Below are 23,770 nucleotides of genomic sequence, written 5' to 3' on the forward strand. Positions count from 1 at the left end.
GCATCACTCAGGTCGGATGTTAACAGCAGGTGTGAACAGAGCGTCAACACAACATCTAATAAAAGTGTGGATCATTTTTAAGCAGCAGTTACCAAATGTTTGTCCCGCTGCTCCTCGTCCTCCTGCTGGCTCCGCAGAAGTTCGCACTGGCAAACAGGAAATGGATGATTCCAATTAGATTTATGGAGAGGGGAGGGCGCGGACCGCACTAAACCAGGAGGAGTCCACTTTTCCTCGTTGCGTTTTGTATTTGTGATTAGCAGTTGTGTTTAATTAGCATTTCTGTTTTGTTTGTTATTTGCTGATGTTTTCTTCCTATTTGTGATGGTGGTTTGCACTTCAGGGCCACCGCACAACACAACGGCAGTGTTTCCAGGGGACGCTTGAAAGCAGCAGGGGGATCGCGATAAAGTAAACAACTACGGTCAAGCCAGGGTAAATCACTAAATGGATCCCGAACGAGCGGACAGGCGGGATTAGGACATCCGGTTTTCAAAATAAGATAATAAATGAATCATTTGTGATACGGTTCAAAGATGACGTCATTTAAATTTCAAAGTTCAAATGTGTAACTGTTTTTGTAGAGATTTTTAGGTAATTTAAAGTAATTAGGCAACATCCTCTTCCACTATTAATAAAGTTGATTTAAAGAACGGGGAACAGAAAACCCACTCATTAAATCCCATATAAAGACATAAATGATGTAAATGTGGCAGAAAATCATTTTCACAGCTGAAAGAAAATGGTCAAACTGTCTCTTCTTCGTGGCATAATAAGAAGACAACATTTGCATTGCTTTGCATGTTTTATTGTCAGACTGCTTCTATTCACAGGCACAATGAAGGTGGAACTGAAAAATGACCCATAATTTGTCATTTTTTCAGCAAATAAAGATGACTTTTCCCATTCCTATAGCTATTTACAACATGACTGATTTAATTACAGGTTTGCCGTTTTCATTATTTTGCGACACTGGTGAGGCAAACGTGAGTGACTGGTGCCAAAATATATCCTGATTCACAAATTCAAGTATTTCATGATGCAGTTCTCATGATAAAATCAAATAAATACACACACACACACACACGTCATGCACATCAGACAAACACACAGTGGTTCCATCACTGAGATAATCAAACATTTATGTATTGCACATGTTCACTCACTGTGAATCCAAAAGACTTATATCAGTTTTTAAAAAAAAATTCAAATCCAGTAACTCATAAATAAATAAAAACTTTCAAAGACAGGAACATCACACACACACACCTCAACAGTGTCAGAGGAGCATGGCGTGAGTTCCTGTCGTGTTGTTATCGTCTCAGATTTAGTGCCACAAGCATTAATCACCATCTGTGACGCAGCATATGTTGCGAGATGTAAAGAAGAACTAGTACAAACTCACTGAGAATGAATGAACGCACCAGTTTACACCTGTGATCATATTCTACACACACGCGTGACGCGCTCTGCAACAACCTGAGAGACTGCAAGATGTCAGTGTTTATCAGAGACTTCATATTCATCAGTATCAGTATTTATCAGTATTTAAATTCATCCTCTGCCTGTATCCTTATATAAATCCTGTTTATATTCTGCATCACAGCACCGTCTTTAGGTCACAGTACGATGTGCATTTATATTCATTTATATGTGCCAGCAGCATGAAACGGACAATATTACATTCACAGACTTCTATAAAAAGTGAACCTGGAAACAGAGTCTTCACACTCGCGTAAACTCACTCACAAAGTTTCCACAGTTTGTCAAGTTTCCACGTCCACGCGCTCGCAGTCACGCAGGGTTTTTGGTCTGTGTGTCGCTCTGATATTTGACAAAGGCAGCAAAAGCTCGGAGAGTTCAGGCGACGCGACGCTTTCCTGTTTTAGCACCAAAGTGAAAACGAGGAGCTGGTGCAGATTTTGTCTAGATGGTCGAGTTTTTCTAAGACTTTAGTCGTTTAGTCGTGTTTCATCAGTAAGATCGGGAGCTCTCTTATACAGCGCATCGTCATTCCTTTGTAAAAAACAAGTACCAAATACAAATAATAACAAAAAAAGGAAGAAAATATTGGTGCTGTATCTTAAAAATAACTTCCTTTCATCCATGCTTTGCTTCCTTTTTGTGCCCAATAGGGAAAAAGAGAAAAAAACTGTGAGGAAATCATTAGAAATGAATAGTTTTTACACCGCATGATGCCATTTAGCGAGAAGCTAAAACTACAGCCATGAATAAACAGAAAAATATCGGTGAGCAGTTTTTGTACAAAGCCACTTTTCAAGTAAACACGGGCTTTTACACGGTGTGATTGTAAATGTTAGTACTTTAAAATAAGTGCACCAGGTTGCAGTAGCACTGTGTTGGAGTGTGGTGATACATACAGTATATATATCTGTGTTTGAGGTTATTACATGTTGACATTAAAACATGACATTGTTCCATGTAAAAGGTCTAAAAAGACTAAAAAAAAAAGAAGTGGAAAGGAATGACATTGACTGCATGTATTTGGTACGAGAGCTCAACCAAATCTGGAAATAAAGAAATAAAAGTAATAATAATCATGGTCCATCACCTGTCGTTACCTCTGCTGTCACAGTGAACAGCGGCCGCGTTTCAGCAGCGCGGGGATGTGATGATGTGACCTCGTCGTTATCGAGAAAAGTGACTCCGTTCAAAGTTCAGGCTGAGTCAGGCTGAGGCTTCAGATCTGCAGCGGCGAGAAGGCGTAGAACGGAAACTGGGCCTCGTCCTCGTCCACGAAGAAACACTGGAAGTAAGGCAGGTCTTCTGTGGAGGGAGAGGTCAAAGGTCAGTGGAGAGGTCACAGGAGGAGAGTTTACAGGAGAGGTCAGAGGTCAGTACATCTTCAGCACTTGTGTGTGATATGAGAGCATGACAAAGGAATGTGTACCTTCCATGATGAAGCTGTCAGACAGAGCAGGCTCAGCTGCTGGAAACAGAAACGATGTCACTGACAGAGTTTTATCGGAGATGAAATGACAGCACGTTCACATACAGCACCTTTAACTGCGTCTTCTTTGGCAGCTTTCTTCTCCACAGATTTTTCTGTTGTAGAAATAAAACATTGATTTTGTGTTTAAACAAAGTCAATTCATGTGTTTTAAACTCAGACAATGTAAATACCAGACAGACAAAGATACCTTTCTTTGCAGACACGTGGATCTCCTTCAGGACTCTGTCCTCTGTAAATAACAACGAGGATTAATATTTATTTTTATGAATTTCACGCAAGCATTTTCTCTACGGATTTGACACCGTGTACCTTTATCTTCTTTCTTCTCTGCTGGTTTTTCTGTGTATAAAAAACATTTTCATTTAGGACTTCTGCATATATACATGTATATATATACTTGTATTTAACTACAGTTTATAGAGAGAATATGACACTCTCCATTTACTGGAGTAACATTTTTATATCTAACAGTATTTTATTATACAGAAGTTTTTCTAAATGCTCTCTCCACTACTGCAGAGTTAATAATAGATATAATAAAGTGAGATATTGTACCTTTCTTTGCTGCAGGAGGTTTGGCCTTTAGTTTTAAAACCTCGACCTCTGTTTCACAAACAAGAAGAAAACACCACGTTGTTTGGAGATAGTACTTTAACAGATGCTGTTTTATTCATTAGTGCATGCAGATTAAAATGTGTTTTCTGTCTGCTTCAGTGTTTACATGTGTTTACTTTAATGACATGTGACAACAAACACCATAAAATCACTGGATAAATCTACATTTGTCACATAAGTAAACAGCAAGAAAATACGCAGCCCAAAAAAAAACTACACACTAACTAATCCACAAATGTCTTCTACAGTGGTCTTCATTATGGTCATGGGATTAGGTCAGATTACCACTGCTGCCTCTACTGAAGCGTCACTAATGTACCTTTCTTCACACGCACTGGTTTGACCTTTTCCTTCAACACGGCTGTTTCATCAGGGAGAAAATATAACAGTTGATTGAAAACCAACAGAATCGGAAAATACAGTCACAATATCCTCACCGAATGTTCTTCTGATGAACAGAAATGAACAAAGCGCTCTTATTTAAAACGTAATCTTTTGCACAAATCGCTGTACCTTTCTTTACTGCAGCAGGTTTCTCCTCGTCTTTAGGAGCCTCTTGTTCTGTGAGGTCAGACGTGGACAGTCAGGACAAACACAAACGGTGGATTTACCAAACCATTAGCATCGAGACTAGCACCCCATAAATAATAAAATGCACGTATTATGTTTTAATGAAAGCGAGAGAAAAAAATGTAGTTTGAATGAGTTTCAATGGGACATTTTTCCACTTAGTGTCAAGAGTATAACACTTTGTTTGTATACATTGTATTTCAGCCTGAGCTGGAATTAAATACTATATCACATAAATACACACTCCATGCATGAACAAAATTATCCCAAAAAAAAAACAAAGGATGACAAGCACGTAACATTCCCTAAATGTTGGTTTGGTCACTTTTGAGTCACAGCCTTCAGATACAGTTCATATGTCTCTGCTGTTTGTTTTAGGTGATGATTTTTAGGAGTGTGTCGTCCAAAAAGTCAAAGGGTTAATATGTCGTCAGTCCAGCGACAGCTAAACTAACTCCTGTTTGTACTGAAGCGTTACTAAAGTACCTTTCTTCACACGGACCGGTTTCACATTCTCCTTCAACGCAGCTGTGCCATCACAAAGAAAATAGGTTGATTATAAGAGTTATCATTGAGTTTTTGTGTAATTTACATCACATGTTGTTTTTGTTTTTCTTACCTTTTTTAACAGGTGGTTTGACTGTTATTTTCTCCGGTGCTTGTGGCTCCTCTGAGTGAATCAGAATATAAAGATTGTCAATAAATGATTTGTTAATCGTACACATTTGATGATCAATATTTCACCTTTCTTCTTCAGCAGGGATTTGACCTTTTCCTCTCTTGGGTCGACCTCTGTTTTAGAAGGAGCTATTTAATTCAAAAGCAGCAAAAAATAAATTAAAATAAATTAAAAAAAACTCTAAAATAAGCACATATGTTAAAATTAAAACATTTACCTTTCTTTTCATGAAGTGCTTTGGGCTTTTCCTTCACAGGTTTGACTTCTGAACAGAAGATGAGATGAGAATCATTTCAAGTTACTTCACTTTTCTTTGGTTGGATTGTTTAGATTTTATTTGCCCTACCTTTTTTGACAAGAACGGCCTTGGCCTCAGTTTCTAAAAAAAGAAAAGGAGAAAAGATAAATTAGTAGCTGAAGTGATTTTTTAAAAAGAAAATAAATCTCCATACAACAAACAAAGACAGTTCACCTTTCTGTGAGGGTTTTGTCTTTTTCTCTTTGTCTTCCACGGCTTCTACAGAAGAAGAAACAAATAAACTAAAACAAATGCACAATATTTGAAAAGCTATGAGCTGAGAAAGCTTTTACACACTGGTGCAGTGCAGCAAACTAAGGTAGTAAACATTCATTGAAAGAATTACAGCAGAAACATGAAGATATTTGTGTAGTAAAGGCTCCAGTATCGACATGAAGATGACAAAGATGCTTTTCAACACCAAGAAAAACACACATTATCAATAAACTCTTACATTCTGAGCTGTTTGTTTTGCTGCTGCAGTAATAAAAGCTTCCATGAACGCTAAAGAATGTGTTCACTGTGTAAGAATGTTCTTAACCCTATAAAGCCAAACGTGTCATATGTGATACATGAGTGTTTGAGTCCTCCACATGAGCAGTGTGACAATTTTTGTCTTTGTCTGAACAACTGTTTTCAAGCCGATCATCACTCAAAATAAAAAGGTTGTGAACTGTGAAATGAGTAAAAATAAATTTAAATCATTCATCAATCATCAATCATCGATTAAATCATGAATCGACTCGAACCTTTTTTCAGAGTCACCGGCTCCACTTTCTTCTCTTTCACAACTTCAGCTTTTAAAACAAGAGATGACAACAATATTAGATTATTTTCAATATATTACATAGCATTATTCATTTTTTCTGTGCAGAGTCAAAATATCACATATCATGAATATAATCCACTCAAACCTGTTTTGAGAGTCACCGGCTCCACTTTCTTCTCCTTCACAACTTCAGCTTATAAAACAAAAAGTGATGAAAACGACATAAGCACAGGGTTAGGGTGTGAAAGTTATTGAAGAAATAATTGTGCACTGAGACAAAGAATATTTAATATTAGACTAAGAGATGCTGAACACAAGGCTGCCGTTAGAAAGCATAATCTGGATTATATGCCAGTGCTGGACACTTTATAGACAAAGATCCTTTTCTCTAATATTTCAAATGTGATCAATACATTGCTTTTTCTCATGAATAAAGAAAGTAAAGTCCTTTCACAGTAAATAATATATATAAACACAGATAAGGTGATTAATAATGACTACCTTTTTTCAATGAGGCTGGTTTGACTTTCTCTTTTGGAGTTACAGACACTAAAGTCAGAGAAAACAACAGTATAATATTAATATGATATGAAGTTTGTTTCCATGTGTGAATATAATTCAGTGTTTACCTTTCCTGAGTGGCACAAGCTTCACCTTCTCCTTTGTCAGAGACACATTTCTGTGCGCTGCCTCTGCAGGAAATAATAATAGCAGGTTAGTCTGAAAATCAGCCGCTGAAAGGAAAGTGAAAGATGTGAAGAACTCTTACCTTTGACCACTGGCTTTGTCTTGAGAGGAGCAGGTTCTATTGAAGAGATTTTCAAAAATAATAAACACCAAAGACGACAGTGAAACTAAAACAGACAAAATCAGAGGACCCTTCAGTCTTACCTGTCTTTGCTAAAACTGGTTTGTGCTTCTCAGCTGCAGAGGAAACACGTGACACGCTGTCGTTAGTGTTCTGTGTGAAAAACCACTGAATATTCTCACGTGAAATATTATCATACAATATAAATAAGCTGTACCTGTTGTTGCAGAGACAATTCTGACACTCTCTTTAGGTGGCCTGACTGCTGGAAACAAAAAGGAAACAAAAACTCGATCTTTACGTCAGGAAGAACACTATATATAAAACTGATCAATGATATGAAATGAAAGAACATCACCTTTCTTCATTGGCACAACTCTGACCCTCTCTTTGACCAGGGAGGCGTTTCTAGAAGGGCTTTCTTGTTCTGTAGACCAACAGTTCAACATATATTTAAACACATTTGAAGTTTGATTTGATTTGAACGTTTAAACTTACATGGTGACACATGTCCTTAGTAATTAGTGCTAATACGCATAATACTAAGTAGAATCATTTTAATGATAACTTGAAATACACACATCATCACATAGAAAGGGACACATGCATAAAAGGACCAATTTAAACTGAACAAAAAATAAAAATAAAAATGGATACACAGGAACATAAATAATATATTCAACATATGCAAATAAAGAAATGAATTAACAGCCTTCTGTAACCATCACACCCTCATCCCATAATATTCCATAGTTTTACATCACAGATTGAAATGCAGAATCTTTTAATGTTTGTATTTTATTAATTTCAAAATTAGAATTAAAATAATTGTTAACCCCCCCGAACATGTTCTGAATATTATGTGGTTATTATTGGCTGTTTGTAATTCTACTATGAAGTTGGAGAAGTTGTTGTAGTTGTAGAAGTATAGTAGTTGTAGAAGTTTAGTAGTTGTATTAGTTAAGTAGTTGTAGTAGTTGTAGTAGTTATGGTAGTATTAGTAGTTTTAGAAGTTTATAGTTGTAGAAGTTGTAGTAGTTGTAGTAGTTACGGTAGTATTAGTAGTTGTAGACGTTTAATAGTTGTAGAAATTTAGTAGTTGTAGAAGTTTAGTAATTGTAGTAGTTATGGTAGTATTAGTAGTTTTAGAAGTTTATAGTCGTAGAAGTTGTAGTAGTTGTAGTAGTTACGGTAGTATTAGTAGTTGTAGACGTTTAATAGTTGTAGTAGTTATGGTAGTATAAGTAGTTGTAGAAGTTTAGTAGTTGTAGAAGTTATAGTATTTATGATAGTATTAGTAGTTGTAGAAGTTTAGAAGTTGAAGAAGTTTAGTAGTTATGGTAGTTATGGTAGTATAAGTAGTTGTAGACGTTTAGTAGTTGTAGAAGTTAAGTAGTTGTAGAAGTTTAGTAGTTGTAGAGGTTTAGTAGTTGTAGAAGTTTAGTAGTTGTAGAAGTTATAGTATTTATGGTAGTATTAGTAGTTGTAGAAGTTTAGTAGTTATGGCAGTATTAGTAGTTGTAGAAGTTTATTAGTTGTAGTAGTTTTAGTAGTTGTAGAAGTTTAGTAGTTGAAGAAGTTTAGTAGTTATGGTAGTATTAGTAGTTATAGAAGTTTAGAAGTTGTAGCAGTTTAGTAGTTGTAGAAGTTTAGTAGTTGTAGACGTGACACAGTAACAGTTTCTTCTCTCTTACCTTTTTTCAGGACGATTGGTTTGGCCTTTTCTTTTGGAGCAGCCACCTCTGTGTGTCAAAAGCACAACGTTAGAAACACTTTAACTATTAATGAATTATTTAGTTGTTAGATGACCTGAAGATCACCAAATGATTGTAATTTACCAGCTCATTATGTGAAACTTACCTTTCTTCACAGGTGCTGCTGCTGCTGCTGCTTTGGCCTTTTCTTTTTGAGCTTCTGCTGTCACAGAACATTTTAAATTAGAATTGTGTACTTCTTCCTCATATACAATAGCATATAAAATAAATACAATAGCAAACTATAGTACAGCGTTAATGGTTAATTTACCCTTCTTTGAAGGAACTTGTTTCGTCTTTTCTTTAGTCATTTCTGCTTCTAAGAACAGAACACTGGGTTAAGGAAGTGGTTTTATATAATATTGAACATCACTAAGTCAAACTTTCTAAATCCTACCTTTCTTTGCAGGGGTAGTTTTTCGCTTTTCCTTCAGTGCATCAATATCTGCAAATAATAGGGAATTGAAAACATGTTTTAATAATGTGATTATATTGGATTGGAAGGAAACATGTTTGACTGCAGCAGACCATACGTGAATCTGCATTACCTGGTTTTACAGGCTTGACCTTTGGTTTTGGTTCCTCCTTGGTCTCCTTAGAAACTGCCACTGGAGAATAAAATATACAATAAAGATGATAAAATAATATTTGTGTATATTGGTGAATAATTTAATCAGTTTTCTAAACAGAATAAATATCCTTGTACCTTTCTTTGCAGATACTGGTTTGGCTTTCACTTTGGGAACCTGAGGAACCTTAGGAACCTCTGAGAGTGGAGGAAATAATAAAATCACTTACAGCAACTGAACACATTGTGTTGACGAATGACTTAACAGGCAGTGACCACTTAACAAATAGTCTTTAACACAGTAAACAATGAAATAACTCATGCTTTTGAATGAAACATCATCTGTGTGTCCGTCATAAATCAAACCAAAGTCATCAAATGAAGTCAGAATAACTCCTGCACAGTCCAGTGTCCTTTGACCCACCTGCTTTTGTAATATTCACACGTTCCTGTTTCAGGACAGGAACGATCCGCCTTCTCGCAGCTTTCAGAACCCTGACAGCCTTCTGAGGTTCTTCAGCTGAAGAGCACAAAGTTTCATGCAATGATTCTACATTGATTTGAAAATGTTTGTCTTAGAATTCATTTTAATTTTGGCAACATTCAAAAATGTCCTGATATGGATTTTCTGGGGGTCGTACCTATGTTCCCCTGGTCCTATGTTCCCCCGTTTTTCCCAAAAAAGATCCACTTTGTATGTGACAGGGGAACATAGGACCTTTATTTGAAAAAGGGTAGGGTTAGGATTAGGGTTAGAGAAAGGGTCCTATGTTCCCCGGTCACATACAAAGCGGGGAACATAGGACCTGGGGAACATTGATACGGTCCCGATTTTCTGTATTGTTTGAGTACACTCTTAGAAATAAAAGTGCTAAATAGAACCATATATGGTTCTTTGGCTTGTCCACCTGGAACCCTTTTGGAGGGTTCCACCAAGAACCCTTTTTAAAACCCCTTATTCAGGAAAGTTTTTTTAAAGGGTATCTCTGGATCAAAATGGTTCTTACTGGAACCATTAGTGTTACCAAGAACCCTAGAAAAACCTTTTCTTCGGGAAAAGGTTTTTCCGAAGCAAATGGTTCCAGGTAGAACCTCAGCTCTTGTAGAAGAACCCTTTTAGAACCTTTATTTCTAAGAGTGTAGAATAAATACACAGCAATAGTGGAATTGAAACCAATTGCTCAAGGTAAGAAGCAGAACCCTTACAGTAGTCACAAGAGGTCATGAAGTAATGGGGTTCATTTTGGATATTTCTGACCATTTACAGCACAATTCAATGTTTTCTCACCTGCTTTTGTGACATTAAGATGTTCCCTCCTGAGGAAAGACGTGACCTTCTTCTTGACTACTTCAATTCTTACAGCCTTTTTAGGTTTGGTATCTGAAGTTAAAAAAAAAAAGTTTATTTTCTGACACTGATAGTGTCGCCATGAATTTACCATTTTGGTTTTTAATGTCAGTGGATCCTTTTGGGTCATTCCATATCAACTTATTTAGAATATTCACTAAGTATACCTGTCTTTGTGTCTCTCTTCTTGGCAAGTTCTTTAGCTTCTTTAGGAAGTTTCTTGACTTCTTTCTCTTCTTTGTGTGGTATTTTCACCTCTTTTTCTTCTTTTGGGGGTTTCTCTACCTCTTTCTCTTCTTTTGATGGTTTCTTGACTTCTTTCTTTTCTTTAGAAGGCTTTACCTCTTTCTCTTCTTTAGATGGTTTCTTGACTTCTTTCTCTTCTTTGTGTGGTATTTTATCCTCCTTTTCTTCTTTTGGAGGCTTCTCCACCTCTTCAGTTGGTTCCTTGACTTCTTTCTTTTCTTTGGTAGGCTTCACCTCTTTCTCTTCTTTGTGTGGTACTTTAATATCCTTCTCTTCTTTTGCAGGCTTCACTACCTCTTTCTCTTTAGATGGTTTCTTGACTTCTTTCGTTTCTTTGGTAGACTTTACCTCTTTTGATGGTTTCTTGACTTCTTTCTCTTCTTTTGGAAGTTTCTTGACTTCTTTCTCTTCTTTTGGAGGTTTCTTGACTTCTTTCTCTTCTTTGTGTGGTATTTTATCCTCCTTTTCTTCTTTTGGAGGCTTCTCCGCCTCTTTCTCTTCTTTAGATGGTTTCTTGACTTCTTTCGTTTCTTTTGCAAGTTTCTTGACTTCTTTCTCTTCTTTGTGTGGTATTTTAACCTCTTTTTCTTCGTTAAGGGGCTTCTCTACCTCTTTCTCTTCTTTAGATGGTTTCTTGACTTCTTTCTCTTCTTTGTGTGGTATTTTATCCTCCTTTTCTTCTTTTGGAGGCTTCTCCACCTCTTTCTCTTTAGATGGTTTCTTGACTTCTTTGGTAGACTTCACCTCTTTCGATGGTTTCTTGACTTCTTTTTCTTCTTTGTGTGGTATTTTAACCTCTTTTTTTTCTTTTAAAGGTGTTACCTCTTTCTCTTCAGATGGTTCCTTAATTTCTTTCTCTTCTTTAGTAGGCTTCACCTCTTTCTCTTTTTTCAAAGGTTTCTTGACTTCTTCTTCTTCTTTGTGTGGTATTTTAACCTCTTTTTCTTCTTTTGGAGGCTTCTCTACCTCTTTCTCTGTAGATGGTTTCTTGGCTTCTTTCATTTCTTTGGAAGGCTTCACCTCTTTCTCTTCTTTAGATCGTTTCTTGCCTCCTTCTCCTTCTTTGTGTGGTATTTTAACCTCTTTTTCTTCTTTTGGAGGCGTCTTTACCTCTTTCTCTTTAGTTGGTTTCTTGACTTCTTTGTGTGGTATCTTGAACTCTTTGTCCTCCTTTGAGGGCGTCTTCACTTGTTTTTGTGCTTTTGGAGGCTTCACCTCTTTCTCTTCTTTAGATGGTTTCTTGACTTCTTTCTCTTCTTTGTGTGGTATTTTAACCTCTTTTTCTTCTTTTGGAGGCTTCTCCACCTCTGCAGTTGGTTCCTTGACTTCTTTCTTTTCTTTGGTAGGCTTCACCTCTTTCTCTTCTTTGTGTGGTACTTTAATATCCTTCTCTTCTTTTGCAGGCTTCTCTACCTCTTTCTCTGTAGATGGTTTCTTGACTTCCTTCATTTCTTTGGTAGGCTTTACCTCTTTCTCTGTTTTCGATGGTTTCTTGACTTCTTTTTCTTCTTTGTGTGGTATTTTAACCTCTTTTTTTTCTTTTGGAGGCTTCTCTACCTCTTTCTTTTTAGATGGTTTCTTGGCTTCTTTCGTTTCTTTGGTAGACTTCACCTCTTTTGATGGTTTCTTGACTTCTTTCTCTTCTTTGTGCGGTACTTTAACCTCCTTTTCTTCTTCTGCTGGCTTCTCTACCTCTTTTTCTTTAGATGGTTTCTTGACTTCTTTCTCTTCTTTGTGTGGTATTTTATCCTCTTTTTCTTCTTTTGGAGGCTTCTCTACCTCTTTCTCTTTAGATGGTTTCTTGGCTTCTCTCTTTTCTTTGGTAGACTTCACCTCTTTCTCTTCTTTAGATGGTTTCTTGACTTCTTTTTCTTCTTTGTGTGGTATTTTAACCTCTTTTTCTTCATTTGGAGGCTTCTCTTCCTCTTTCTCTTTAGATGGTTTCTTGACTTCTTTCTTTTCTTTGGTAGGCTTTACCTCTTTTGATGGTTTCTTGACTTCTTTCTCTTCTTTGTGCGGTACGCTAACCTCCTTTTCTTCTTCTGCAGGCTTCTCTTCCTCTTTCGCTGCAGATGGTTTCTTGACTTCTTTCTCTTCTTTGTGTGGTATTTTAACCTTTTTCTCTTCTTTTGGAGGCTTCTCTACCTCTTTCTCTTTAGTTGGTTTCTTGGCTTCTTTCTTTTCTTTAGAAGGCTTCACTTCTTTCTCTTTAGATGGTTTCTTTGCTTCTTTTTTTTCTTTGGTTGGCTTCACCTCTTTCTCTTCTTTAGATGGTTTCTTGACTTCTTTCTCTTCTTTGTGTGGTATTTTATCCTCTTTTTCTTCTTTTGGAGGCTTCTCTACCTCTTTCTCTTTAGATGGTTTCTTGGCTTCTTTTTGTTCTTTGGTAGGCTTCAACTCTTTCTCTTGTTTAGATGGTTTCTTGACTTCTTTATCTTCTTTGTGTGCTAATTTGACCTCTTTTTCTTCTTTTGGAGGCTTCTCCGCATCTTTCTCTTTAGATGGTTTCTTGACATCTTTCTTTTCTTTGGTAGGCTTCACCTCTTCCTCTTCTTTTTCTTCTTGTGGTATTTTAACCTCTTTTTCTTCTTTTAAAGGCTTTACCTCTTTGTCTTTAGATGGTTTCTTGACTTCTTTCTTAGGAGGCTTCACATCTTTCTCTTCTTTAGATAGTTTCTTGACTTCTTTTTTAGGAGGCTTCACCTCTTCCTCTTCTTTAGATGGTTTCTTGACTTCTTTCTCTTCTTTGTGTGGTATTTTATCCTCTTTTTCTTCTTTTGGTGGCTTCTCTACCTCTTTTTCTTTAGTTGGTTTCTTGGCTTCTTTCTTTTCTTTGGTAGGCTTCACCTCTTTCTCTTCTTTAGATGGTTTCTTGACTTCTTTATCTTCTTTGTGTGCTATTTTGACCTCTTTTTCTTCTTTTGGATGCTTCTCCACATCTTTCTCTTTAGATGGTTTCTTGGCATCTTTCTTTTCTTTGGTAGGCTTTACCTCTTCCTCTTCTTTTTCTTCTTGTGGTATTTTAACCTCTTCTTTTAAAGGCTTTACCTCTTTGTCTTTAGATGGTTTCTTGACTTCTTTCTTGGGAGGCTTCACCTCTTCCTCTTCTTTAGATGGTTTCTTGACTTCTTTCTCGTCTTTGTGTGGTATTTTAACCTCTTTCTCTTCTTTTAAAGGCTTCTCTACCTCTTTCTCTTCAGATGGTTTCTTGACTTCCTTCTTTTCTTTGGTAGGCTTCACCTCTTTCTCTTCTTTTGGGGGCTTCTCCGCCTCTTTCTCTTCTTTAGATGGTTTCTTGACTTCTTTCTCGTCTTTGTGTGGTATTTTAACCTCTTTCTCTTCTTTTAAAGGCTTCTCTACCTCTTTCTCTTCTTTGGATGGTTTCTTGACTTCTTTCTTTTCTTTAGAAGGCTTTACCTCTTTCTCTTCTTTAGATGGTTTCTTGACTTCTTTCTCTTCTTTGTGTGGTATTTTAACCTCTTTCTCTTCTTTTAAAGGCTTCTCTACCTCTTTCTCTTTAGTTGGTTTCTTGAGCTTCTTTTCTTTGGTAGGCTTCACCTCTTTCTCTTCTTTTGGTTGCTTCTTGACTTCTTTCTCAATGGGCTTTAACTCTTTCTCTTCTTCAGATGGTTTCTTGACGTCTTTCTTTTCTTTAGTAGTCTTGACCCTTTTCTCTTCTTTGGGTTGGTCCTTGACTTCTTTCTTAGGAGGCTTCATCCTTTTCTCTTCCTTAGATGGTTTCTTGACTTCTTTCTCTTCTCTGGGTAGTATCTTAATCTTTCCATCCTCCTTGGAAGGCTTCTTTTCCTCTTTTTCTACTTTTGGAGGCTCCTCCACCTCCTCCTCTTTAGATGGCTTCTTCAGTTCTTTCTTATCTTTGAGTTGTTTGATGAAATCTTTAAGTTGTTTCTTGACTTCTTTCATATCTTGAAGTTGTTTCTTGTCCTTTCTTTCTCCTTTTGGTGATATCTTGACCTCTTTCTTTTCTTTAAGTGGTTTCTTGACTACCTGTTCTTCTTTGGGTGCTTTCTTTGCTGTTCTTTCTTTTTTAGGAGATTTCTTTACTTTTGTGTCTTCTTTAAGTGGTTTTCTTTCTTCTTCATCTTTCTTAGATATTATCTTAACCTCCTCCTCTTTAGGTGGTTTCTTGATTTCTTTCTCTTTTTTAGGTAGCATCTTAACCTCTGTCTTTTCTTTCAGTTGTTTCTTGACCTCTTCCCCGTCTTCCTTTTGTTCTTTTGGGGGCTCTTTGACTTCTTTCTTTTCTTGAAGTAGTTTCTTGATTTTAGCCTTCAGTTTGGGGAGTTTTTTCACCTCTTTATCTTCTTTTGGAGGTTCTTTGACTTCTTTCTCTTCTTTAGATGGTTTCTTGACATCTCTCTCTTTGATGAGTCTCCCAACTTTTTCTTTGAGGAGTTTCTTCACTTCTTTCTTTTCTATGGAAGGTTTCTTCACTTCCTCCTCTTCTTTTGGTGGTTTCTTGAATTGAATCTCTTCCTTTGGGAGCTTTTTCATTTCATCTTTATCTAAAAGTAATCATTCTCATCAGATGTGAATGTGACAAATATGCAGGTAAGTAAAACTACTACTAATCATGCACACATAAGCACTTAAAGCACTACAGCACTAAAGAAGACAAAACAAGCTATAGTCAATAAAAAACTGTTAAAACTATAACATTTGTACAACGAGTCTGCAGATAAACTTCATCTACATCTGCTCAAGACGTCGACCAATAGCCTACTCCCTTTAAAAGGTAGTGTCTGCTTTTCAGGGAGGAACACTAAAGTAGCACTTGAGGAAATAGATCTGCATGAGTCATCAAAAAGTGAAAAGGCGTTGGAACTCACTGGTTCTGATCTGCATTAGTCTGCAGATCCTCTTTCCACACAGGGATTTAACGCCCAATTTAAAAATGAGCTTGTGATCTAAATAAAACTTTGTTGACCTTGCTAGATCCAACTTTATTTAATCATCAACAAGTTCTCTCTTAAAAAACACACCAACCTTTTTTGGGGGGGCAAAAAAGACTTCACATTATCAGATGAAGAAGTATTGACATATTATTGACATTGTCTAATCAGTGTTTTTATCTTGCGGGACCACAGGAGCTGCTGGTTGGCTGCTGCCTCATTTTGGCAAGTCCCAACGTGACATATTCAACTTCCTGATGAGGCAGTTGCAGATTAACAACTCCTGTTTGGCTTGTGTCTCTGATGAGTGTGCACTCACCAAGGTCAGTGTTTATAATATGTCAATACGTCATAAAACCACAGTCTTAAAGACCTGAATTATGCCTTTTGATGGAATATTTGATGATTAACAGTCACAAAACAGTCACAATGTCCAGAAAAAAAGCATTGAATTGAAAATATGAAACGATAACATCATCTTTGTTCACTTATCATGACCAAAGCATTCACTCAGAAACATTTTCGTGATGAAACAGTAATGAAACATGCGTGATGATGATGTCATGAGTTTTGTACCTTTGTCGTGTTTGTGGACGTGTTCGTCTTCTTCTTTGTGAGCAGATCTGGTTCTAACTCTTCTTGTCGTCTCAGAGGGAACTTGGACTTTCTTCCTCTGCTTGGGTTCAGTTTCTCTGCTCTCACTGTTGTTTTCATCAAGAGCAACAACGATGTCAGAGTATTCGTGGTGATAGTCATCAGGTAGAAGCGCTAACATATCCTCTTCATCTTCATCATCTGATTCAATCTCAGCTTCTATTTTGTGATGTTGTTCTCCTTCCTCCTCTGGAGCTTCATCATCTTTTTCTAGTTCTTTGTCTTCCTGATCAAATATTTCAAACTGATATTTGACACTGGTTTCTTCCTCCAAAACTTCAGTTTTGGCTTTCATCTCCTCTTCCTCCAAAACTTCAGCTTTTGTCTCCTCCTCATCTTCTTCTTCCAAAACTTCAATTTTGGCCACCTTCTCCTCCTTTTCATCCTCCTCTTCTTCCAAAACTCCAGCTTTGGCCTCCTCCTCATCTTCTTCTTCTTCTTCCAAAACTTCAATTTTGGCCTCCTTCTCCTCTTCCTCCTCCTCCTCCTCCTCTTTTTCCAAAACTTCTATTTTGGCCTCCTTCTCCTCCTCCTCTTCTTCTTCCAAAACTTCAATTTTGGCCTCCTTCTCCTCTTCCACCTCTTCTTCTTCCAAAACTTCAGCTTTGGCCTCCTCCTCATCTTCTTCTTCCAAAACTTCAATTTTGGCCTCCTTCTCCTCCTCCTCTTCTTCTTCCAAAACTTCAATTTTGGCCTCCTTCTCCTCTTCCTCCTCTTCTTCTTCCAAAACTTCAGCTTTGGCCTCCTCCTCATCTTCTTCTTCTTCTTCTTCTTCCAAAACTTCAATTTTGGCCTCCTTCTCCTCTTCCTCCTCCTCTTTTTCCAAAACTTCTATTTTGGCCTCCTTCTCCTCCTCCTCTTCTTCTTCCAAAACTTCAATTTTGGCCTCCTTCTCCTCTTCCACCTCTTCTTCTTCCAAAACTACAGCTTTGGCCTCCTCCTCATCTTCTTCTTCTTCCAAAACTTCAATTTTGGCCTCCTTCTCCTCCTCCTCTTCTTCTTCCAAAACTTCAATTTTGGCCTCCTTCTCCTCTTCCTCCTCTTCTTCCAAAACTTCAGCTTTGGCCTCCTCCTCGTCTTCTTCTTCCAAAACTTCAATTTTGGCCTCCTTCTCTTCTTCTTCCAAAACTTCAGCTTTGGCCTCCTCCTCCTCCAAATCATCAGTTTTGGCCTCCTCCTCCTCCTCCTCCTCCCCCTCTCCCAAATCATCAGTTGTGGCCTCTTCCTCCTCTTCCAAATCATCAGTTGTGGCCTCTTCCTCCTCCTTCAAGTCACCAGTTGTGGCCTCCTCCTCCTCCTCCAAATCATCAGTTGTGGCCTCTTCCTCCTCCTCCAAATCAGCAGTTTTGGCCTCCTCCTCATTTTCCAAATCAGCAGTTTTGGCCTCCTCCTCCTCCTCCTCCAAATCAGCAGTTTTGGCCTCCTCCTCCTCCTCCTCCAAATCATCAGTTTTGGCCTCCTCCTCCTTCTCCTCTTGTTCCAATTCATCAGTTTTGGCCTCCTCTTCTTCTTCCAATTCATCAGTTTTAGTCTCCTCCTCCTCTTTTTCCAAATTGGCAGTTTTGGCCTCCTCCTCTGTTTCTGGTTCCTTCTGCTTCTCTTCTTCTGTCTCTGTTTCAATGTTTCCCTCTTGTGTTTCTTCTTCACTTTCCTCTGCCTTTAACTCTTTCTCCTCCTGTGCTTCCTTCTCCTCTTCGGCGCCCTCTATTGTCTTCTCCTCACTGTCATGTTTCGCTAATAATGTGACAGTGACATATTTAGTGCCTATGCCTGTTATCTTGTATGTGACCATTGAATATGACAAAAGAAAAAGAAAACACATGAATACCATCATCCTCCTCTTCTGTTTCTCTGGCAGCTTCAGCAGGAGCTTCCGCCTCCTCCTCCTCCTCCTTCTCCTCCTCCTTATCAACCTTTGAGTCTGTAGCAGCAGCAGCAGCTTCCTCTTTGGCAGCTTCCATTATTTCTGCAACTGCATTATCAACTCATTTTTACACGGACTGTGATCCAAACTCTTTTGGGAGGTACAACGGGATTTTAATGAGGTGAAATGACAACAATGAGAGTGATTACACGTAACATTAGTGAATAACACATGCTGGAGTTATGAGATTACTGTAGTGTTAAATATTAGCTTTAAAAATACACCCGAGTTTGTTTAGATATTTTTCTTACAATCAACAAATCCTGTGAAAATGAAAAAACAGAGATGACTTGCTGAGTTTCTCAGAACTTGAAATAAAGCTCTATTCATTGGTTGGATATTTCAGTATCAATTTCCAGGTTAATTTCTATTTCTATTCCCAGAGTTTTAACGTCAACAGGTCTGATTGTTAGTTTGAGTATTTCCAGTGAGAAAATGCTGTTGAAATAGAATATTCCACACAAAAATAATGCATCATTCAGTACAAAACAAGATCACAGAAGATGCTTAGACAACGCAGGAAGGAAAGGGCAACAGAGAAATGCAACTCCAGTGGACAAATACAGTATTAAAGGCAGATGTACAATGTGCATTTTCATACATTCTCTCAATTTATCTTTCCAAAGATGATTGGAATAAAACATGAATTCACATGAGATGCAAATAAGAGTAAATGACACAAACGGAGCGAGTGATGCAGTCACAGAATCCATAACAACCTGGTTGCACGTGGGCATTTATTCATGCCATAATAATAAAATAAAAAACAGTGTTTAAATGAAGTTGCTGTTTTATACGGAACACAAGACTTCAAAATTAAAAAATCATGCATGAAAACAACAACAAATCTATGCAGACTATTTGCTGGCGAAACACATCTGGGAAGTTAAAATACAACATACCTTTTTCCTTTGATGGCAGAAATTCCCCTAAAATTAAACACAAAGTCAATTAGCTGTGACTTTAAAATAATGATTTAAAAAAAAAAAAATTTCTATGTAAGAAGTGAACTCACCTTTTTTTCTCACCAGAGTTATATCCGCTGGAGAAGCCACAGTTTCACCTAAACAAAGAGAAGAGGAGGATAATGTTGTGAATCATGCGTGACAGCAACATGCTAATATAATGTTTGTTTTTTGAGGGTGGAATAAAAAGGAAAAACCTTCTTCAGTGACTATATTCACCACAGGTGTGGCAACAGGTTCACCTACGAAGACAACATAACCCATTTACATCATTTAAACATTTTATTTTAGATGTAGTATATGAGAAACTAAAAGGAAAAAAGATACCTGGAGCACCAACAAGCATGCTGCTCATGTAAGCCAGGAACACGTCTTTCTTGTCGGTGAACTCCAGCACGGCGTCTTCGATGACTTTCATGGGGTCGATGGAGACTTCAGGCATCATCCCTGAAAGAAGAGCAGAGAGCATCAGACCTCAACACTGCTGTGGTGTCAAATGTGTCGTCATTTGATATAACTTTTTTTTTGGTCATTTTATGTTAAAGGTGCCATATGTAAGAATGTGGCCAAAAACGGTTACTACATTCAAATTCTAAATACCGAGGTCTTTTAGGTTTCGTTTTGTGACGTAACTCGCAACCCGTGGTTGCTCGGCAGCTGAGACTACTGACTGCAATGATTGGTAGACGGCGGTAGGTGGCGCCACATGCCAAAACATGATTTCAATACATAAACATGATTTGCAGTCTGCAAAAGATTTTTTTTAATGCAAATATTTTGGCTGTACTGTTGTTGTTGGTGAGTTCAGTTTGTTATATGAACATTATTCCTGAGTCTCTGTGACATATTAGGAGGATTTTATGGCCAGTTGATTTAGATTTATTACATAATGCACCTTTAATTCTAAGTTAGCACGAGTTAAAGCAGACCTTGATCGCCGGTCAGCGGTGAAGAAACGTAGCCGACGAGCATGTTGAGCTGCTCTGTGGTGATTTCTGCTGTTCTCTTCAGAACCGACATGGGACTGAATCCCACAGCATTCTGGATGTCTGATCAACGCAGAGAGGTCAGAACAGTCAGTTATGATGGGGTGAATCCACTTCAGTACAACACTGTGTTTTATTATTGCAGATGATTACCGTTGAACGTGTTGAGAATCAGGTCCAGGACGGCACACAGCACATCCTGGACGTATCCTGCTGCTCCGCTCACAGAGTCGTTTACGGCACCGAAGGCGTTTCTGCCCACGACCACGGGGTCGAAGTAGCTCAGGTCAGAGGTTACTGACAAGAACAAAGACACATTAGTTTTCCTTTTTTTTTGGAAACAAACACATGAGATAAGACAATTTAACACAAAAGAGAAACTCTTTTATATAAACCTTTTGTTAAGTCCAGTGCAGAGTCCACGATGGCACAGAGGATTTCCTGGACGTAGCCCACTGCTCCGCTCACGCTGTCATTTATGGCGCTGAAGAGATTTCTGCCAATGGACACGGGATCCATGAACGTGAGGTCAGTGGTTCCTGAAGGAAGAGAAATTTAAAAAAAAATCAGTACAATAATCTGGTGTAGTTATTTTTTACGAGGTTAAACACAGAGAGTAAATACCTTTCACCACATCCAGAACAGAGTCCAGAGCGGCACCGAGAACATTCTGGACATAGTCCTCCAGCCCACAGATGAATTCATTAATAACAGTGAAGAAACCTCTGCCTGCAGCCACAGGGTCAAGGTAGCTGAGGTCGGTTTTTCCTGAGAAAAGCAAAAACTGGTTTAGTTTGAATGAAGACGGCAAACTTTGGGTTCAAAGCACAAAACACTTACCTTTACTGAGCCCCTGTAGAGTATCCAGTAAAGAGTCTACGACAGCACAAACTCTGTCCCTGAACGAAGCCATCGATCCACTCATGAATTCGTTGGTTGAGTGGAAAGCTTTTCTGCCCACGGTGACCGGGTCGACGTAGCTGAGGTAGAAGTTTCCTGTGGTTTGGAGGAAAGATTAGTTTCAACATGATCTTAAAAAATATTATTTTCATGACACAGTGAAGCAGTCGTTGTCGTCGTACCTTCCTCGTCGGAAAAATATCCAACAACTCCATCTTTTGCTTCTGATATTTCCTCTGCTACGTACATGGCCGTGGACCTGGGGTCGCTCAGGTCAGGTGCACATTCTGGAAGAGACGGTGTTATTCTGCATGTTTTTTTAAGACACTTAAAAGGATGTGAAACACGTGCCTCTTCCTCTTCTGTACCTTGAAACTTATTGAGCAGACTGGATGCTTCGTCAACGGCGTCGTTTACGGCTTTCACCGGGTCAGAGATGATCTGCTGAATGTCTGATAGAACGCAACATGTACACGGTTACGCTGCACTTCTGATGACGACAACAACAACAACAACAACAACAACAACAACAACAACAACAACAACAACAACAACTGTGATGTGTCACGTGACTGTGGCCGTACCTGGAACTGCCTTGTACTCCACAAAGTCGAACATCACCACTCCGATGACGACCCACGAGAGCAGAGCGGCCAGAGCGATCAGCAGCTCCACAGACACTTTGAGCTTTCCGAGGAGGCCCAGACCTTTGGACCTGAGGGAGCTCGTCTGTGGAGGCGCTGCTGAGGAGGAGGAGGAGGAGGAGGAGGAAGAGGAGGAAGAGGAAAAGGAGGAGGAGGAGGAGGCAGAGTTACTTCCTGTGTGAAAATACTGCTCATATGTTTGTTTTATTGTTGCTGCGATAAAACACACACACTATTTTATCTAGACTCATTCAACGAAATTCGAAAAATAATTCTGACTCTTGATACATATATGAAGATATGATTAAAAGGGTTTTTGTTATAAATCACACAATGACACGAGCTAGTAAATACATCATCCTCACAACCTTCATGTGGAGGATAAAGCTTTAGACGATGAATGAATGAATGAATGCAAATAAGTCAGAATCAGCATTTCTGATCGAACATAGATTATCCTGTCATTATTATCCACTTAGAGTGGGTTCATAAATAATAAGTGATGTGTAATGTATTCTTAGAATTCTATTTTAAATGTCCATGTTAAGAAGCTACCACTTACTTTTGTATCTGCAGCACAGTAACCTGTAATTTTCAAATGACATAATTACGGTTGCATAAAGTTATTTATTTATAATTTGTGGTTGTGGAGAGGAGGAGGAAGTGGATTAAAGAAGAAGAAGAATATAATCCGCTGTTCCACTTTAATTCCGGGAACTTTCCACAGATATTTGCATATTATTCCTCACTGTGACTGTAATGACATTTAATGACAGCCTTGAACATTATTAACTAACGCAGTGTGACTTTACCTTCCTTTTCCTTCCGAGTGAGCGCCAAACACGGTACTCGTGAGTCATTTCCACATACAGTATATATGATATATATGCGCTGAAAAACACATCCTTTACTCTGAAAATGAACGACTTACAGGTCAAACGTCACTAATGTCAAGAATTTATGAGGGAAAAATTGCATGGACACTGATTATTCAAGGCCTGAAACATTATTTTTTATTAAAAAGAAATGTCGTTTGTGTCATAGTAAGTGGTTTTTATGATGATGATGAGTAAATCATACTGAAATCAACATTTCACAGAATCTACAAACAGGTAGATCTGTGAACCAGAAGAAAGATTTCAGCCTCACACAATTGCTCCACAGGGAATCACTGGACATAGCTGTCACAACATGACATCATAAACAGCATTGCGTTGATATTAACAGTAAAGAAGACAACACTTTGCACATCTATTTTCAGGGACAGGTGTGAAGGACCTCTGGAAACAACTCAAATTTTCTCAATTTTGAGAAATGTTCTCAAAATTAAACGATTTGATGCTTTTTGGACTATGTATTTTACTGCACAAGCAACACTTTTACGTTTCCCTTCCATTCCGAGCTGAACTTTGACTTTTATTTGAGTATTTTTACACTTTCATGTTTCACGTTTGTAAAGAAAAACCACAGCTGAGCTGAGTCCCATGCAGCAGCAGCAGTCGTGTCTGTCACAGGACAGCAATGCTAATACTTTGGTGACATGATATCCTGTATTTATAGCAACAAGCTTTCAACACACAAGGATTCAGCCTGTCATAACATTTCCACTTATTAAATACCAGAGCATACAGAGTGTTCTAAACTCTTTCTTCTCTATAGTGAAGTACTGACACAGGTGTCCTCCTACCTTCAGCCATGGTCAACTATATCAGGTAAAATCCTTTGAGTTGGGGGCGAAGCCTCCTCCCAAACAAATCAAAGCTTCACTTTAAATCCAATCAGTTTCCTCAGAAAAAAAGTCAGTAAATTAGTCCATTTTCTGTTAAATGATCACAGCCTTGGATCCTGATCCATGAAGTCCACAGGTGAAGAAAAAAAAAAAAAAACAAAAGAAGTAAATTAATCAATTGTAAGTTTAGAGGTTTTGGGGAATTTGGAGCTGCCAGGGAGGCAGCATGGCAGACGGGGGTCTGGGGATGGTGGGGCAGAGGAAAGCAATGCAGGGGAGGAAAGAGCCAAGCGAAGCACAGAGGGCTGAATAAACAGAACGCCCCCCTCCCCCCCCCATGTGTTTCTGGTCCCTCACATGGTTTATAGGTCAGAGCAGAACATAGAGAAGCTCAGAGGTAACTTTATCCCCCAGAACCGAGGTTAT

At 38.2% G+C, this 23,770-nt stretch overlaps 1 protein-coding gene across 14 annotated transcripts; it reads right to left on the reverse strand.

Moving 5' to 3' along the window:
- Positions 1-773: 773 nt before the first annotated feature.
- On the reverse strand, positions 774-23,627 carry LOC310944267 (uncharacterized protein). Of its 14 annotated transcripts, none has more exons than XM_083909989.1 (45): positions 23,303-23,627; positions 21,556-21,714; positions 21,340-21,423; positions 21,154-21,258; positions 20,912-21,067; positions 20,696-20,839; positions 20,467-20,610; positions 20,225-20,368; positions 20,015-20,134; positions 19,413-19,532; positions 19,283-19,327; positions 19,136-19,183; positions 19,023-19,049; positions 11,209-15,155; positions 10,551-11,088; positions 10,324-10,416; positions 9,460-9,555; positions 9,174-9,233; positions 9,016-9,075; positions 8,865-8,912; positions 8,739-8,786; positions 8,574-8,630; positions 8,408-8,455; positions 7,072-7,140; positions 6,931-6,978; positions 6,797-6,829; positions 6,675-6,710; positions 6,535-6,597; positions 6,407-6,454; positions 6,051-6,098; positions 5,886-5,933; positions 5,311-5,355; positions 5,185-5,217; positions 5,056-5,103; positions 4,904-4,966; positions 4,779-4,829; positions 4,646-4,687; positions 4,103-4,150; positions 3,909-3,950; positions 3,530-3,577; positions 3,284-3,313; positions 3,162-3,203; positions 3,022-3,066; positions 2,912-2,950; positions 774-2,787 (listed from the first exon to the last, which is right to left on the reverse strand). In XM_083909989.1, the coding sequence occupies exons 1-45, from the start codon at positions 23,310-23,312 to the stop codon at positions 2,702-2,704; spliced, it is 7,356 nt and encodes a 2,451-aa protein (XP_083766115.1). In that variant the 5' UTR covers positions 23,313-23,627; the 3' UTR covers positions 774-2,701. The 14 variants fall into 14 exon arrangements, 11 of the variants coding, with proteins under 11 accessions (XP_083766115.1, XP_083766124.1, XP_083766119.1 ...); XM_083909998.1 differs by having other exon boundaries at positions 10,551-10,815; positions 10,921-15,155; XM_083909993.1 differs by having other exon boundaries at positions 10,551-15,155; positions 21,556-21,711.
- Between the last annotated feature and the right edge of the window lie 143 nt (positions 23,628-23,770).

This window comes from Microchirus variegatus, assembly GCF_963457635.1.
Source record: "Microchirus variegatus genome assembly, chromosome: 2".
Taxonomy (NCBI): domain Eukaryota; kingdom Metazoa; phylum Chordata; class Actinopteri; order Pleuronectiformes; family Soleidae; genus Microchirus; species Microchirus variegatus.

Excerpts from the sequence above, each read along its gene's own strand:
- LOC310944267 (XM_083909988.1), bottom strand. Across the intron at positions 21,424-21,555 it reads GGAGTACAAGGCAGTTCCAG|ACATTCAGCAGATCATCTCT; the intron begins GTACGGCCACAG and ends GCGTTCTATCAG. Across the intron at positions 9,234-9,459 it reads TGTGAATATTACAAAAGCAG|AGGTTCCTAAGGTTCCTCAG; the intron begins GTGGGTCAAAGG and ends CTCCACTCTCAG.